Source organism: Acanthochromis polyacanthus, chromosome 1 (assembly GCF_021347895.1).
Source record: "Acanthochromis polyacanthus isolate Apoly-LR-REF ecotype Palm Island chromosome 1, KAUST_Apoly_ChrSc, whole genome shotgun sequence".
NCBI lineage: Eukaryota > Metazoa > Chordata > Actinopteri > Pomacentridae > Acanthochromis > Acanthochromis polyacanthus.
The window spans coordinates 63,012,933-63,031,151 of record NC_067113.1 but is presented as its reverse complement, the minus strand read 5'-3'; the positions used below and the strand labels follow the sequence as shown (position 1 = coordinate 63,031,151).

The 18,219-nt window shown below is 39.1% G+C and overlaps 1 protein-coding gene across 1 annotated transcript in view; it reads right to left on the bottom strand.

Moving 5' to 3' along the window:
- ano2b (anoctamin 2b) overlaps positions 1-18,219 on the bottom strand; it is a 103,169-nt gene that overhangs the window by 65,358 nt on the left and 19,592 nt on the right. Inside the window, exons 3-15 of the mRNA XM_051950841.1 lie at positions 16,616-16,714; positions 16,058-16,209; positions 15,231-15,285; positions 15,088-15,139; positions 12,737-12,792; positions 11,261-11,308; positions 10,277-10,341; positions 8,553-8,687; positions 7,749-7,909; positions 6,438-6,520; positions 5,209-5,294; positions 4,083-4,089; positions 1,263-1,340 (exon numbers count right to left, since the gene is read on the bottom strand). Of these exons, the coding sequence (XP_051806801.1) occupies positions 1,263-1,340; positions 4,083-4,089; positions 5,209-5,294; positions 6,438-6,520; positions 7,749-7,909; positions 8,553-8,687; positions 10,277-10,341; positions 11,261-11,308; positions 12,737-12,792; positions 15,088-15,139; positions 15,231-15,285; positions 16,058-16,209; positions 16,616-16,714 (1,077 nt within the window). The remainder of the gene's footprint in view (positions 1-1,262; positions 1,341-4,082; positions 4,090-5,208; positions 5,295-6,437; positions 6,521-7,748; positions 7,910-8,552; positions 8,688-10,276; positions 10,342-11,260; positions 11,309-12,736; positions 12,793-15,087; positions 15,140-15,230; positions 15,286-16,057; positions 16,210-16,615; positions 16,715-18,219) is intronic.

Here is an 18,219-nt window from a genome sequence, read left to right as displayed (position 1 = left end):
ATCATGGTTGAGACATTGTTGAACAATGATTGACAACCCTCTGCCTTGCAGTACCTTAGCTTCATTTCTGGCACTGAGTTAGTTAAACTAAATGAAGTTAGTGCCACGCTGGCAATATTAGGAACAGACCTGCCCAACCATGTGGAGAGCAGCTGTGGATGAGTGTAGCAAATTAGGAAAGCAAGTGGAGATTAGTAGGGTTCAGGTAAGGCCATTACCCATCCATGTTGTTGGCATTCAGTGTGTGTTGTGGCCTGTTTTTAGCCACAGGGATTAGCTTAAATTTATCCTTCAGACCCAACAACAAATCATTTTATCACCACTGCTTGTTCTGCGATATCGCAAGTACTTGTGTTTAAAAAAAAGACCAGATTGATTTTCTAACATTGATTAGTTTAAATAGCTGAGCTAACAGGAGTGAAGTGCTTTTGCTGAGGACTATTTTCAGCTCTGGATAAATACGCCTTTGGTTGTTCAGGAGTATTTACACCACTTGGGTGGTGTACAGTATGTGAGATTAAGTCAAAATAACCTACAGGGTCACTCAATGTCACCGTGTAGCCAGATAATGAAGTTTTAATAGTTTTCAACAACAGTGCAGCTCACCAACTAAATTTGACTTGACTTTTCATGGAAGAATGTTCTGGCTTTACTGACCGACTTCCAGGCACATATTTGTTTCTGTTGATACCAACTGCAGATTTGTCTCATCTTTAGCTAAAGGTACATGCTGCAAATAATAGACACATGTTTACACCAAACCAGCTCAGTTGCTATCTATATTATAAATTAGTTTTCCTTGGTTAAAATCTTACATAAATAAGAAAAGTTCCATCCCAAAAATGTGTCTATCATAGAAAACACTGAGTGACATCACAGCAACATTCACTACAGGAAGAGTGATTTGAATGAAAGAGAAATTGACACAGACTTATTCAGGACAGGACATTAAAGCAGTTGTATGTGACACGGGTTTTTGGGAGAAAAAAATATGCCTTTGTAATCCCACAGAGTGATTGGAAAAGATGTCCTGATATCTGGATTGATGTACAAGAATTTGCACAGAAGCTTGCGCTAACAAATACCTGAGGAGTGGAGACTGTAGCAGCCAGAGGATGGGACAGGAAGAGAAGAACAGATAGACAGCAGCCTGCAGGAGAGGAAAAGAAACAAGAGGAGAGGAGAAGAAAAGGGAGGTAAGAAGTAGGAGGAAAAGGAAGAGGAGAGGAGAGGAGAGGAGAGGAGAGGAGAGGATGGGTTACCGGTATTCCTGCAGCCATGGCAGACAGTAGTTTTTGTCTCCATCTGTCCTTCCCTGTCACTGTCCCGTCCTCCTGCTTCTCTGGCTGCAAGACAGAGGGACAGGTTACACAAACACACACATGCACACTCATCACAACATTAAAACCATCTTTCTAATGTTGTGAAGGTCCCACATGTGCTGCCAAAAAAGCTCTGAACTGTCGAGGACTGGGCATGGACCTCTGGAGGTGTCCTGTGATGTTTGGCATCACTGGCAGACAATTCTTTGAATCCTGTGAGCTGCAGGATGGGGCCTCTGTGGGTCTGGCTTGTTCTGGCACTTTACCACTGATGCTCTGTCAGACTGGGAAATTGGGACTTTTGAAGTCAAGTTAATTTCTTGGGATCTTTTTTTTGTTCCTGCAGGTGTTTCTCAGCAGTTTTGCAGCGTGATGGATGCCGATGCCAGTTGGAAGTGCTGTTGCTATGTGGGGGTGTGTTTGGTCTGTCACAATGTTTAGGTGGGTGGTACATGTCAGCATCCACATGTACCAGAACACCAGAACCAAAGTTTCCCAACAGAACATTGTACTGCAAGGAGATAATCAGAGGTTTTCACTTGACCTGTCAATGGTTTTAATCCTATGACTGATACACACACACACACGTTATGTATACACACACACATTAAGCATACACACAGACAGAATTACACACACAGAAGACTACACCATTTACTGTCCATTATGTAGACCACACTCTGCCATTATTTAGTTTATGATAATAGATGTTATCTTATCCACAGCCAAAGTATTGTTCAACAATAGCAGTAATTATGATATTTTCAGGTCTTTAAGCTATACAAATATTCTGTAAATGATCTATAAACTGAGCAGTACTGTAAACTAAATCAATCACTGCATTGCAGCATAAAAAAGTCTTAGTCCATGTGTTGAATTCTGACTTTGATGATTGGTTTAATTCACTGCCAAAGTCCACTCATTCTGTATATAATTTATTTTTTATAACACTTGTCTTGTAATATATCTTAGTGTTAGAAAATGTCTGATGTATGACAGGAGATACTGTTAATCTGAAGGCTACATGCTTTATGATTGTGGCAGATAACATACAAATGAATAACTGTCTATAATCAACTGCACTGCAAAAAAACTCAAGATCTTACCACATCTATCTGTCTTATTTTTAGTCAAAATGTCTCATCCCACTTGATTTAGGATAAATTTACTTAATAACAAGTGACATTTCAGAAAGATGGAGGGACTTGTTTTCAGACAATGCATCTTAAATATCTTGTTAAGTCAAACAATCTTGAAATTATCTTGTTTTAATCCTCGTGTCATCCTGCTGGTCAAATTGACCTGTTTTAAAGTTGAAAAAATGTGGGGGGGAAAAATATATTTTCACAGTGAAAACTTCCACATTTTCAAAATTTTTGGGAAAATTTTTGAACATTTTTTGGTGGAGGAAAAAATAAATGTTAAAAAAAATGTTTCTTTTAGAACATTTGCAAAAAAAATCAACAAAAATCCAGTGAAATTTGCCTGATTTTGGTTGACTTTTTGGTGAATGTTCTTAAAGAAAATATTAGAAGTTTTACTGATATATATGGAATCACTTTAGATATTTTTTAAGATTTTTTTGGGGAAAATATTTATAATTTTTAGATTTTTAAATTTTTTATTTCTTGCCAAATTTGGGGATTTTTTTTTTAAAAAATAAAGCTTTTATGGATTTTCTTCCAAAGATTTTGCAAATTTTTATAAATTTGGGTAATCTTTTGCTGAATTTTTGGATTTTTTTCAGACAAGGAAGCAATATTTTTTGGTGCAGTAAATGAAGACAACAGGAGGGTTAAGACCCCTAAGCTGTCCGTCTGTGTGTGTGTCTGTCTGTCTGTCTGTCTGTCTGTTAACAGCATAACTCAAAAAGTCATGGACGGATTTTCACCAAATTTTTACAGGATGTCCGGAAGGGCAAGAGTAAAAATCGATTAGATTTTGGAAGTGATCCGAATCACCGTCTGGATCCAGGAATTTTTTGAAGGTCGAAGGACAATTGAGAGATGGCCACCTGGCCATCTCTCAATTGGACAGAGAGCAGAGAGAAAAAATGAGAGAGACAGAGAGCTTCTCAATTGGAAGCTCTCTGTCCAATTGAGAGATGGCCGGGCGGCCATCTCTCAATTGTCCTTCGACCTTCAAAAAATTCCTGGATCCAGACGGTGATTCGGATCACCTCCAAAATCTAATCGATTCTTACTCTTGCTCTTCCGGACATCCTGTAAAAATTTGGTGAAAATCCGTCCGTGACTTTTTGAGTTATGCTGTTAACAGACAAACAAACTCCGGTGATTACGTAACCTCCTGGCGGAGGTAAAAATAAGTTTTCCAGCTAATTCTAAGATCTTAATATTCCAAATATCACATCTTATTTCAAGAATTCTTACCAAGCCATTTTTCACTTGTTCTACTGGCAGATTTTTAAAACTAATTTCAAGGTAAAAGTTCTTTGAAATAAGTTTTTTTTTCTTGTTTAGAGAGGAGCATTTTTTCCAGTGTATGTAAATGCCTGGTGCATTTTCTTTTTCTTTAAACACAATCAGCATATGGCATGTCTCTCCTTACAGCTCACACCTGTAAGATTCCTCAACTTTTTCACTTAATTATTTAATTTTTTATCATTTTCTGCCTTTTTTGACAGCGACAGGGGAGACTGACTGGAAATGTAGGGAAAGAGAACAGAGGAATGATGCACAGGGAAGGTTTTGGCCGACTTGTTGCTTGAGGCATCTGCACCCATGCGGCATGTGCCCTGACCACTTGGCTAACACTTTTCCCCGACTTTCCTACTTTTATCCCAGATCATGTTCTGGGATGGTGTAGCCATCATTCTGTAAAATGTGAATTAGTTCCTGCCTCACTGTGGCAGTGGCAGGAGGCCATCTGCCACCGCTGAAAGTGTATGTGGGCCAACGGGACACAATATGATTGACCCAATTTGCACAGAGAATCTAGATCATTCCCAGTCATTTGGTTATCATATTAATGTTTGCCGCACACGTTGAAAATCAAAGAATCCAGATTATTGGGAGTCATTTGTTTCTAACTGTGAAGCCTGAGTCAGCTGGGAAGGTTTCAGGAGTAACTGCTTACTGTGGTTCTCACAGAATAACACAAACAGCAGTGTTTAACATAAGAAAGTAAATTAGTAGTTAGTACTATATAATACCTTTCCATTAATACTGTTGACAACCAGGTACAGCTAAGAGAACAGAATTCCTGCTTTGTTTATATCTCAGTAATTGTTGAAATATTTAATGACTCTTGTTTAAAAGTCAAATCAAGATGTCCTGTTATGGTTCAAAAATGTTTCAAAATAAAAGCTGTGCTGATGTCTGTTGAAGTTACCTGACTGTCAGCAGGGTTGATTCCTGGACATTCAAGCAACGACGAGCAAAAAGACAAATGAATGGTCCATCCTTGACCCGAACATTAGCTATACTGAACACAAACCTATTTAGCAAACTGACCACTGCATGCATGAAGAACACATGGGTAGCTTATACTGGAAGAGCAGAGGGTTAATTGTTACACAATGTGGAAGTCCAGAGGCCTGTACAAATAAGCTCAGCACCCGCTGACAAACGTTGTGACATGGCTAATTTTACTTCAATTTTGTTTAACATGGAGTCTAAGAGAAGGTTTGACTGAACCATTATGGATGCCGGAACAACGTCTCCACCTGGTCGTCCAACTCATAATCATGTTGCAGGTTTAGGTGTCTGACTGGGTCCATTTCTTGCGAAAGACACAGCATCACCATCTAACCCATTTTTACTGGGATGTTACCATGCCCACAAGCAGCGCTGAGACAGAAAAACAGGCTCCAAGGAAATTTTGGGCCTAAGCAGTTAAGCAACAGAGCTTCCATAATCTTTCCTACCTCATTCTTTTCTTCTTTTTCTTGTTTTTCTGCTTCCTCTGTCTTTTTTGAAGAAGGATGGTTTCGTATCTTGGCCTGGGGTGTTCCTGAGAAAACATGAGAAAAAGAAAGAGTTGGATTTGTTGAAAGTATGTTTATACTTGTGTATACGTGTATGTTGCGGGTGTATGTGTGAGTAATGTGTGTATCTGCATGTCTTCTGCAGGCATGTGTATATGAGCACTGAAGGGAGGGGTGGAAGGAGTATTTAGATCCTTGTACCAATACAGCAATGTCAAAATAATTCAATACTAGTAAAAGTCCAGCATTGAAGCTCATAATTAAGTAAAATTACAAAATTATTAACAGCAAAATGTAGCTGAAGTGTCAAAGTAAAAGTACTGGTGTGGCCCCTCTGACTGATTATAAATTATTATAAATTCTATTAGATTATAAATAGTGAAGCACCGGTGTTTAGACAACATCTTACTGTTATCGCTGCTGCAGGTGAAGCTGGTATGAACTATTTTATATAAAGTTTTAGAAACTTTTTTTGAACATTTTGAACACAATTTGAGGGCTCCATGCATGACTGGAGAGGAATGAAGGTCTGATATAAAAACATTTTTTCAGTTTTTTGGTGAGACAGTGCATGAGTAAATGTACTTTGTCACTTTCCACCACTGGCTGAGTGTACATGCTGCATCAGTATGTTTCAGCCCAATCTGCTAATTACACTCACACTGGATGATACTGCACAGGATTTGCTGAACATCAGTGTTCAGTGTCTACACAGGAGGGGGAGTGTCCTTCGTGTGGCCAGGTGGAAGGAGTGTAACATGTGAAGACTTCATTTGCAAAAACAGATAACTCCATTTTGATAAATTTTCAGAATTTTTTTATTTTATTATTTACTTGAGATAATATCAATCAAACTGAAGTTGAGTGGATTTGACTCAGTAGAAAAATACATGACAAAATAGAGAAAAAATAAATTATGAGTGTTATTATTATCTCAAGTAAACAATAAAAAAATTAGTTTTCTGAAAATTTATAAAACGGAGTTACCTGTTTTTGCAAATGAACTCTTCATGTCTGGCTTTCACTTCAAAGGACAGTTTTTTCTTACCCTTACACAAATGGTTTGAAGAAAAATTTAGTTTTACTGAACTGTCCTTTTCCCATGTTTGATGCGTTGATGTTTGCACATTAGTGAGTGTTCCTGAGTGTTTTGAGAGTTCAGGATTTACCTCGTCCTCCTCGATGCCTGTCAGATCCCAGCTGAAGCTCAAACTGATCTGACGACGCTTCCAGTGTTCCAGGAACAGCACCGCTAAACGATCACACAAACACAAAGAAACAATTTAATGATAATTAGCTGTAGTTTAAGATGCAAACATGGAACCTTTGCTTAGCACTGATGTGTTAATTACTGATCTGACTGCTAATTATCATTAAAGATTTTTCATTATGGACAAGTAGAGCCTTGAGTTATGTCTTGTGGTAGTTGCAATGGCGTCATTACCACCGTCTGGTTTCATAAGGATTTCTTAGTCTTGAACTTAAGTTACTACAGTCAAAGACTTTCTGCTATCTCCAAACATCTTAACTTCATTTGTAGCATCTTCTGAAGCGTCCATCTTCATTATATGGTTAAAAGGTCCACAAAAAGCTACTATGTCCACCCAGAGTTTAGATGTCCGATAAAGGCAAAATTCACTTTTAGTCTTAGCTCCTGAATTTAGTTATTTTAAGATTTCACCAAAAATATCCAGATTTTTTTTTTTTTTTTTTTTTTTAGAAATGTGCAAATCGATTTTCTGGAAGAATTTTTGTTTTAAGAAATTAAAAAGCTATTGTTTTCCTTCTGCAACAAGATGGAAGAAACTGCAAATGCCCTGCTGATGTTGCACCAGAATATTTGAAAAAGCAATAGACAAATAATATTATATATACATATACTTATTTAATGTCATACGTGTGCATTTCCGTCATTACTCAAAAAATGTATTACTCATTACCTTTTCAAAGAGTAATGCAGTATGACATGTATTTACTCCCTGCAGAAATTATTCTGTCAGCTATCTTTGTATTACCCTTGCATTACATCATAACATCACCAAACATGCGCTGTCATGTAATAGTCACTTAACAATATAATGTTAAACCTTAGTTTTTTTGCTCTTTAAAACAATATTGCCACAAATCCTCCCAAAGAGCTTCTTACAGAAAAAGGTTCAAGAGAATCAACATGACACTGAGGTGGTTTTACTGCCTAAAAAATATAAATGGTAATGATCAGAAACTGTAAATGTGATTACTGGATTTAAGGAAATGTAATGCATTACATCACTATTTTAATGTTTAATGTCTTATGTTACCACCAATTCTGATTTTCTACCTGTGTTAACCGCTAAAGTGCACTGTTTCAGCCTCACGACTTACACTTGAGGTGAAGGAGGTCATAAGATATTAATGCACGACTTTAATTTCAGCCCACCTGTTCTTTCGCTGTCTCTACACAGACACAAACAGACACACATGCACACACGTAACCTCACCCCACAGAGACATGAAGATGGCAAAGAAGACAGTCGCAGGGTTGTCGAAGAGGTGTGAGGCTCTGGCGGTGCCACAGGCGGTGCTGAGATGCCAGAAGTCACAGGCTCCGTCACACAGAGGACACATGGTGAAATTCAGGCGCTCGTCACACATCTCCAGACTCAAGGGAGAAACAAAAGTGCTTACCATTACATGTATCAGTATTAACTGTAAGTCACGTGCAACAAGTATACAATAAACACAGACTCAGTGTTTCTGTCTATGCATTAAGTGCCATCAAAAAGAGATTGGTTACGTTTAACCACAAGAAATGAATGGAACTTTAACCACATAACCACAATACAAGCTTTTCTACTTTGACCCTGTTCATATTCCGTGTAGGCTGAATACCAACCTTTTACTTCATGACACACTCACACACACGCTGCCAGCCGTGCCTTCTGTGTACCTCCCACACAACCCTGACTAAAGCCAGATACAGCAGGTAGCTGGGCAATCCCTGTCTATTTTGTGTGTGTGTGTGTGTGTGTGTGTGTGTGTGTGTGTGTGTGTGTGTGTGTGTGTGTGTGTGTGTGTGTGTGTGTGTGTGTGTGTGTGTGTAGGTGTGTGTGTCTATGGGTATCTGTGCATACATTAAAACTGTGGTGGGAGGAAATCCTTCTTTTCTGCATTCTGGTAATGTGAGTATTCTTTGGAACGTCTCTTTATCCATTCTAAATTCATTTTTCACAAAAGCTTTCTCCCTCAAATGCAGCCACAACAGTAGAACTTCAGATTTGTGCAGTGGCTTTCCGTGTGTGTACCTGGGTATATTGGTATCCACTGTCGCCACCCCGTAGCCAAACACAATGATTCCCACTATGGAGGCAGGGATGAGCAGCTGAGTGTAAACACCGAGCCATGCGAAGTACAGGCCAATCTTCTCTCCAAAGTATTTCCTGTGGATCACAGGTCAGGCATTAAGAGGTGAAAGTGGCAGTGTAGTGAACGTCCTGACACAGCAGACTGTGAGGAATTAAGCAGCACGCAACACAAGTGCAACATTATTAACACTGTTTAGATCCTAAAATAAAATTCGAAGACTGCTAACATTTCATTTAGGGATTTCATTCTTTGCACTGAGCCTTTAGCAGTCACTTACTTACACATTTTTGCGTACAAACTTTGCCTCTGACATACCTACTCAATAAATAAAATCTTTTATGGGACATTAAACAATCTAAGAGTGATACAACACAAATGTTATGTAAAAGTCATTCTAGTTACAAGTAGCAGATTTTATAAATATTAAACACATGCATGCTCTCGTAATTGCCACTGGGAATGTCGAGCAAATGTAAATGCCTATCAAAAACCAAACTCCTTCATTCAATGTAATTAAACTCAAACTGAATGGAAATATAGTAATGCATAGTATTTTTAACCTTGACTCCACCAATTCTACTGGCTAAAAAAGATTTATTTAAAACATTATGAGTCTCTCTTTTACCGTAGACTTGAAACTCTAGGTGCAAATGAAGTGGTCCTTTTAACTTTGAATTTAAAGGATAGATTATGCTTTTTCATTCCTTACATATCCATTTATATTTAGTGGTCATATTAGAGGGAATACAGAAACAGGAATTCCCAAAGAGGGATTATAGCTCTGGAAGACAGCTGTTTCACTTGACTAGCTAGTCTTATATTAACCTCAGATTAAAAATAATCTAATTTTTGCACAGAGTGAGGACTGTGGATTGTGTCACTCTTACACGTAGTAGTAAGGAATCACTCCATGATTTGTATGAATACTGGGACAAATAACCATTGAACATATGGCCATGTGAATACTGAAATAAAGTCTGAAACTGTGCATTAAGATATGGGACTCCAAAGCTGTGCTGTGCTGTATACATCTAATGATTGTAATCACATTTTTTTCCCCAAAATGACATACTATTGGTGAGTTACACTAACAATGAGGCACTGTAGGCCGACTGTCAACAACTCAATGAGGAAATCCTGAACCTCTGTTATGCTGTCTGGCTCACTGGTTTGTGTCCATTTGTCCCCTGAGAGAAAAGAGTCACTGCAAATCAACACAAAGTTGTTCTGTTTGATCATCTTTATCCTATGATGATACATTTCTATCCCAATGGGAGTGATCTATTTTAGAATGACAATGGCCCCATTCATAGGACACGAGTTGTCTCTAAGTGGTTTATTGGTTATGAAAATGATTGAATCACATGCTTTGGCTTTCACAGTGGGACATTTTTGAGTACGTGCTCCAAACCACCACCAGCAAAACCTCAAATGAGAGCATATCTCTGAAAGGAATGGTGTTCAGAGACTTATAGAGTCAATACTGACGTAAACTGAAGCTGTATTGTCAGCTTACGGGTGACCAAACACCTCACTAAGACGCTTTAGGTTGATTTTTCCTTTTATTTGTCACCTGTCTTTATATGACAATTACCTTAAGTTGCAAATTAGGTTAAAGAGAAATGAGTTACTGATTCTGTATGTTGGTGCTGTGGTCTTTTACCTGACGAGATCAATGGGCTGGTACTTGTAAAAGGCTGAGTATTTGGCCCACTCTTCGTGCAGAACCTGACAACAGACAGGACAGATAGAGAGAGACAGAGACAGAGTCAGTGTGGGTGTATGTTGTCAAGTTGAAAATGATTCTCAGAGGCAGAGCCGATCTGGAGGCAGAAACATTCTGATTGGTCGAATTAAACCTCAGTGGATGAAGCCATGGAGCTGCAGTGCGAGTAACATTATCCTGAAGCCAAGTGAAACACGGTAGGAGAGGAGGAAGATAGTATTATGAAGCCTGGTGCTGCTGATACTAAAACAATATAATCCATCACAACGAGGTACCTGGTTTATCTGGTTAGATTAGGCTGCAGACCATTAGAGCGTGACGGTCTTAAAGGTGAGTAAAGGGATCAAGAGGAAGCTGTTGACAATACTTTCTATTTGTATTTCGAACAGATTTCTTTCTTATGATTTGTTTACAATGTGCTAACCTGCACTCCAAAAAACAGTTTTTGTTTTTCTCCATCCTTTGAAATTTCAGTCAGTCAATGAATATTTTTTCCGCCCTCAGAGCAGCTTTGCGTCTGAGAAATGTTTACTGAACTTAAACTCCAATCTGTGACGGTGTTAGACAGATGGGAGGATGGAACAGTCTTAGAAAAAAAGAGGAGATGAGGATAACATAGATGAAACCATTGTTGAGGAAAATGGAGGTTCCCTGGCTTTTAACTTGTTGGAAGTTCAAATGTCTTGTATGGTACTTTTAGCTGAGACATTTCTGTCTTAATGGCTGCACCACATCACTAAAGGTCATTTTCTAAAGTACCAGAGCAGAGCACATGCACAAAAGTGGTTGTTTGTGGTACTGAACTTTTGTATTTGTACATCACACAGTCAGATGGAGAGGAGTAGGAGGAGGAGAGGCAAAAGGAAGAATAAGCCACAGAGAAAGAAAGGGAGATGAATGAAAGCAGAATCTGTCGTTCACCTGTCTGTCGTTCCTCTCCTCGAGGTGTCCGATGACCTTATAGTCACCCTGAGGAATCAGAAGAGAGGGTGACAAACATGAGTGTATGAAAGCACACACACACAACAGACAGGACACTAAACTCTTCAGGAAACATGTAGATGTAAAAACTGCAATAATATACTTCCATTAATACGCTGTGCCAATATAAGAAAAGACTGTGCAAATGCAGTTAAAATAGACCAGTGCTAGATGGGATATCAGTGGAGCAGATCACTGAAATTTAACTTTTGTTAAATTAGATCATTTAGTGCACACTGGCCCAGATGGGAAAAGGTATTGCTACATCACAAACAAAAGAAAAAAAAAGCTCTGCATACATTCTAACTTCTGTTATGACTGATGTTGTTCAGTAATTTATTCCATTACACATAAATTACTGTCTGGCTACCAAGACTTAGAAGTGCTTAAAAACTTCTAAGAAAAGCATCATATTGTACAGAACAGAACACCCAGATTAGATTTATGTTCTTTTTATTTACTGACATGTGGATAAATTATAGTCAAGCCTTCTGTTATTAGCAATACAGAATAATATCTCTACAGCTTGCAGTCTGCGATGAACTAATATGTACTAGTTTTTGTCCTGAATATGAAACAGATGAAGAGAGTAGTGGCCAGATGCTTACACCTAGTCCACAAATGAACTATATGATGAGAACTGTTCTGTATAGAAGTTCTGATCAAAAATAGAGAGTCACTGAGAAATGAAACATCAATCACATTTTTTTGATTGCCGTCTTTGTCGTATCTATTTTATAGCTTCTTGCAGGTTTAATATTTAATGTACATCTTTAATGTTGACCCCAGGAAGACTAACTGATCCTAATTAATAAAATAAATCTTTACAACTCAGTCTAGCACACGGCACATTTTCAGCCTTGGACACTGAAATTTAGATGAGCTTCCTTTGCATTAAAGTATCACACTGATAACTGTCCATTTTTTGCTAATCATAAGGTCAATATGAATCAGCTTTTTGTCATAACATTCTGTGGCTTTTAGATTATATTTCAAAACCACACTGCTTGGACATTTTCAGTAGAAGTTTTACCTGCTGAGACCTAAAAAATTTAAACAATGTATTAGACTTACCCCCTTTCCCTCATTTAAAGCATAGCTTACTAAAAGCATGCAAATGCAGTTGAGGGCACCTTATTTATGCTTTGAATGAGCATGTAGCTTCAACATTTGTGATTATCAGTACAAGCCTCTCCTTTAAATGAGAAAGTGGCACTTGCTCCAGACAAATTCTACAGCACTTTATAGCACCTGCTTCACAAAATATAACACGTCTGACGAATAGACAAGACACAACAAAACTCTGACTGACAACGATTCCTGTTCCAAGAACGTTTCCACTCACTGAAAATGGAATCACAGTTTAGCGCATTAAATCAACTGGTGCCTCATGGGACTTTCAAAAATCACACTTACATCGTGAATGGGGAAGGCAGCATCGTACACGCCTTTAGCTATCAGTGTGCTGATGCCTGGAAAAGAGAGCGAACACAAACATAGGACAACCTCAAGAGCGCATTTGACTGTTGTTCATGGGGAGCTTCTTCTCCTGCCTCTTGTCACGTATCCTCCAGGGACAATACCTGACATGGTAACTTGTGTTTGTATTGGAACCTCAATAGGATAAGCTTGTTTCACTCTAAAACCACTCTGGTTAAAAGTGAGTTTTAAATCAGAAGTTTAAACAGCTGGTAATGTTTGAGTTATTGGCATATCCATATAACTGTGAACACATTTATACTTATGCATAACTAAGGATTGAGCTTACACCAAATGGTCCAGGATGCGGCATGAAATTAGGTGCCAGCCATTGAAAAAGAGCATCTTCTGTTATTTATCTTACATCAAGCACACTGCACTTCTGCTGTGATATTTGATTTAATTTCTAAAGGGGACATTCTTCTAATCCATTACCATTTCTGCCAGGAAATGGAACAAAGAATCTTTTTTTTTTTCAAACCTGCAGCAGCAGCAGTGGCAGTGCAGGAGGTCGTAGCCTGCAGCTCGTACTGTCTTTTAAATTCTGCTTTTCAGTGTCAGGCACACTAGGACTTGGTTAGGTGCCGCTTTTCATCTTTTGACAGATTTCATGTGTGAAGTCATGGCCTGCCTTGTGAATGTCAGGGCGGACACCGACACATCAGGCGACCTGACATACACAACTGGCTTTTTCATCAAAGTAATTAATCAATGAATTACCAGGGCCTCAGAGGGGACAGGGAACTATCAGTGATTAGCTGTGCTATTAATGAACATCATCACGACCAACACACACATACATCCAATTGCATGAATGCTCACTTAACCAGCTAGAAACAACCACAACTCCCAGAGGCCTCTGCTTCAATCGCAGCCTGACCCAGGAAGTATGACCCACTTGTAGAGGAGGAGGAGTAGATCAACTGAGACAGTCAGAATGTGCTCTGTGTGTGTGTGTGTTTGTGACAAAATGTATTCACTAAGAATAAAAGGGAACAACAAAATAGAGGTTAAAGAGATGCAACTCTATTTTCTCTCCCTTCTTCCCCTGCAGCTCCATCAGTCCCCGCTAGCTAAGACCTTCTGCTATGATGGACGAGCCAACAAGACATATGGTGAACACTGGAAAAGAAACGGGTGTCAGCTCATTTCTATATGGGACTGATGGGCGTCACAAATGCACAGGCAGCTGTTTATGTATGTCATAAAATTTTACAGACATATAAACAGCAAAAACATTGTTAACCTCCAGTCTTAAGTATTTACTTTTCCAGATGGCCTTCCCTTCTGCATAGACATTGTACAATTTTGCTTACAAAAGACACAAATAAACAAAACTGCTGCTGATGCAAGCTTGGACCTTTATTTCCAGGTGGACATCTTTGGTTGAAGGAAATGTCAACGAGCAAAGCTGTCTGTCTCGGAACAGTCGGGCTCAAAAGCACTCACTCCCAAACAAATCTATGCCAACTAGATGTTGGTGTCATCCAATTACTAAATCACTGCACTTCCTGTTTGGGCAACCAGCTGCACTTCACTTCATCTGTCCCACTGCAGTTCCAGAAGCATGTAATGTCACCTTCTAGTTCACCTGTACTACAGTAACTGTCTTTCAACATAACATTTAATTGTGGCTTTATGCTGCAGTGTCACAGATGTTACACACATTTTTCAGTACTTCAACTTTGTAATCCATCCCTTAGAGATTTTAGGTTACTGTCCCATGATAGAAAATGAAGAAAACATGTCTGCTGAGGGCTTATCTAGTTTGCTGTTAGTGACAAAACTGTACACGAAGAGAAAACCCCCCAACATGATCGGCAGCTTCCATTTTCTGCTCTGGTACTGTGAACCAATAATTGCCATAAAAGGATATCCACCACAAAAAATACACAGCTTTCCTTTCTAGGATGCAATATGATCTAAACGTCACTTAATCAGAATTAACTAACCTTGTGGTCATTCTTAAATTGGAACCATTTTTAATCAACGACAGGCCAATCACATTTGGAAGAGATGGGAGCAGTAAGCAGAGGAGGAGTGTTACGGCATCTTCTGCAGCTTGCCAGCAGACGTGAAAAGGGTCACCAATTATCTTGTGTACCATTTTAGGCTAGAAAAAACATGATGCAATAATCACTGGCTCCTGTCATATGCTCTTGCCTCATGCAAGCATATTAAATTTAAAATGGGCCCATCAGATGTCATTCCTTTAATCAGTGATGAAGGCCAAGGCTCAGCAGACTCTCCCTCAACTGTCTTGCCAATTCACTGTTTGTTTTCCTCACCTATGGTTTGACAGGTCCGTGCACACACCGTCCGCCTCAGAATCTCATACACCTGTGAAAGATTTCAGTTTGTTAGACTGGAAGTATGAACTGCACAAAACGCCTCATAGGAGAAACAGAATTAAATATAAATGAACACTCACTATTCTGCCTCTTGTAGCATTGTCAAAGAATGTGTCTTTAGATGTGATGTTGTACCTGGAAGAAACGCAAAAATGACTTTCAAACGAAGCTTTTCGATTAGGTATGGGGGTTGTAAACATTTAACTAAGTTTATAGTGTCTGCAAAGTAAATCACTGAGTGAGGATTCCTGCCAAGACTTCGACTTTAACCATGAATGATATTCACTAAAGTCTCTTCCTCCTAAGGAAAAGTGAAAACTTGCAAAAGTGATCCAAGGTTTACTACCATTAGCCATTAAAGTGACGGATGGTTCAGAAAGATTTGAGAACACCTTACATAGCCAGACTTTAGTTAAACTTCTAAAGGTAGAGCTGATTCACAATGAATTCAAAGCAAATTAAACTATTTTTTCCACAATAAAAATAGGACTTAAACCTGAGAACAGCATCAAACTGTTCAGCTCCATTCACTCTAACAGAAAAGGTCTAACCTCCTTGAAAAATGTAACCAAGACTTTACAACTGGCCTATTTTACTGAGAAAATTCTGAGAAAAAATAGTTGGAAAAAAGATGCTACAGTGAGCCATGTGCTTCTCTTTCTCCTGTTATATGTTGTAAAACTGTCTAACCTGCATCTAACCCTAATGTCAAGATACACCAGGGTACTTTAGATTAGTCAAACTTTATAGATCAGACTCTGGCACAATACCCATGTGTTTTGTCTTTTTCACCAGTCAGAGTCACATAATCACTACTAGCCACAAACATCATTGGGCCATTTCAACAGAAAAGAAGGCATGGCAGTGTCTGTTTAGCAAGGAGTGTGTCAGTTTGTGTGTGTCTCACAGGTGAAGCTTGTCCCGGGAGAAGCAGTGTGAAAGAAACTTGGTGCGTCCGTGGTCCTGGTGTGATACTTTGGGCTGGAAAGGCTGGTTCAGTTTCCTCCACACTGTGCTCATGCTGGACCCAAAACCACTTTCCTCTTTAAGTTCATAACTCTGTGGCAGCCAACAACACAGAATTAACCACCTTATTACACATGTAAGATACTTCTGTACAAAGAACCATATAGTTCAGTAAAAAAATACACATTTTTATCATTCAAAACACGATAGAAATGAAATGCTAATGTCTGCTATTACAAAATATATCAGTGTAACAATGACTGAGATACATACAACAGGACATCACTCATCTCCTGTCTTGACCTCCCTGTCTTTTTTTTTTGCACCATTTCTCTGTATTAATATTGATTTAACTTAGCAGCTCTCTAATACTACTAAGCACAAAAATGACAAGAATAGAGCAATAAACAGCTCAAAACTCTTGAAACACAATCTCTGCATGCACTGCCTTCTAATTAAAACTAATACTACATGCTACAATGATGCACTGATATCTTACCGTCTTGGTGGGGACTTTAATCTTGAGAAACTCAGCCTCTCGACACAACACTGGCCACGGTGCATGGAGCCGGGTAAAGCTGGGGCCATGCGCCTTCAACTGAAAAGCAAACAAAACATCATGTAACGATATGACACAATGTTGTATAGAGTGTGAAACATTCAGGAAAAGAAAAAACATGTCTGTCTATAGAAGCTAGAGGGCCACAAGTACAAGCCTAATTCCTCATAATTCATTGAGTACATGTACTTCACATATCTGAGATCAAGTTTTCTACTAATAAATAATGTTTTTGTACCCATTTTCTTTGTTTTGGGAAATACCAGATTGCTTGGCTGCAACTACCTGCTGTTTAAAAATGGTGTCCCACACCATCTGTCAGTCTTGCTTTGGAATCCAATATAGCAGACTTTGTTTTAGCAGGAGGGACCTAAATAATTGCAACACTTGTCTTTAAAGAATTGCTTCTTAGCTGCCTTTGCCTCCAGACTTTACAACCGGCCTCTGGAGCTGCAGCTCAACATTTCAGGCTGCACAGTACTGTGATAGTGAAGCTCTGTTTGAAATCTGAGCCAGGTAAAACCAATCCTTGCCTCCGTTCTGACCCACTGAAACAGTTTTGCTAACCAGTTTGGCCAGCAGCATTCCTCTTATAAAATATAGATGTGGCCTGTGTTCCTGAAGCGAAGCCTGGGGCCGTTTTCTTCACCGCTTTGTTGCTGCAGCCTGTTCCTGACACACGGAGTGTTGTTTTTCTGTTGCTGTGTATCATCGCCACCAAAGATATGTAATGTATTTATTCTGTATGTAAGATGGCATCTTGACTCATCTAGCTTGTTTTGCTAATGAATCATGGTCTGGTGCCCACACAGTAATTATTACATTAATATTAAGATGCATTAGCAAAATATTATAATTGGTGGATTCATGTTGCATCAAGAGGTATACAATTGAAATCTGAATATCAAGCACTGACAAACCCTATTCTGGATGTGTGTGGCTGAACTTGGATAAAAAATGTTGGATAAAAAAAAAATACTGCACAAAGAAAAAACGCAACACATTAGTTGCGAACAGCAGTAAAAACTCTTCTTCTAAAATCCATGCAGCAGCCCTTATGGAGCCAGTCTGCAGTGTGAGTGAGAGTGTAACCAGAAATGAAAGACAGCAGAACCAGCGGGTGATGACAGCCAGGTAACCTTACCCTCCTCAGACCCCCATCAGCTTCTGTAAGAGGGGGGAGTGAAAAGAGAAAGGTGGCATGGCAAATGACGGAAACCTGAAACCATTCCCTTTCTCCTCGACTCCTACTCTCCTGAGATCTTTCACTCCCCCTCACCACCCTCCCCTCCGCACATATATTACTGTACCTTCTGCTGCCCGCGAGACACTGTTTCACTGACTGATTGACTGACTGGCTGACTCACTAACTGTCACTCTTCCTCCTCTTATATTTCATTATCGTCTCTCTCACTCACATCCACACAGTCCTTTGTCCCACACAGGGTACAGTGCACTGTAAAGCCACCTGAACTTCAGCACTCTTTTAATGAACTGGATTTGTAATAAATCCATCATCCACATGTAAAATCATAAGCAGATTA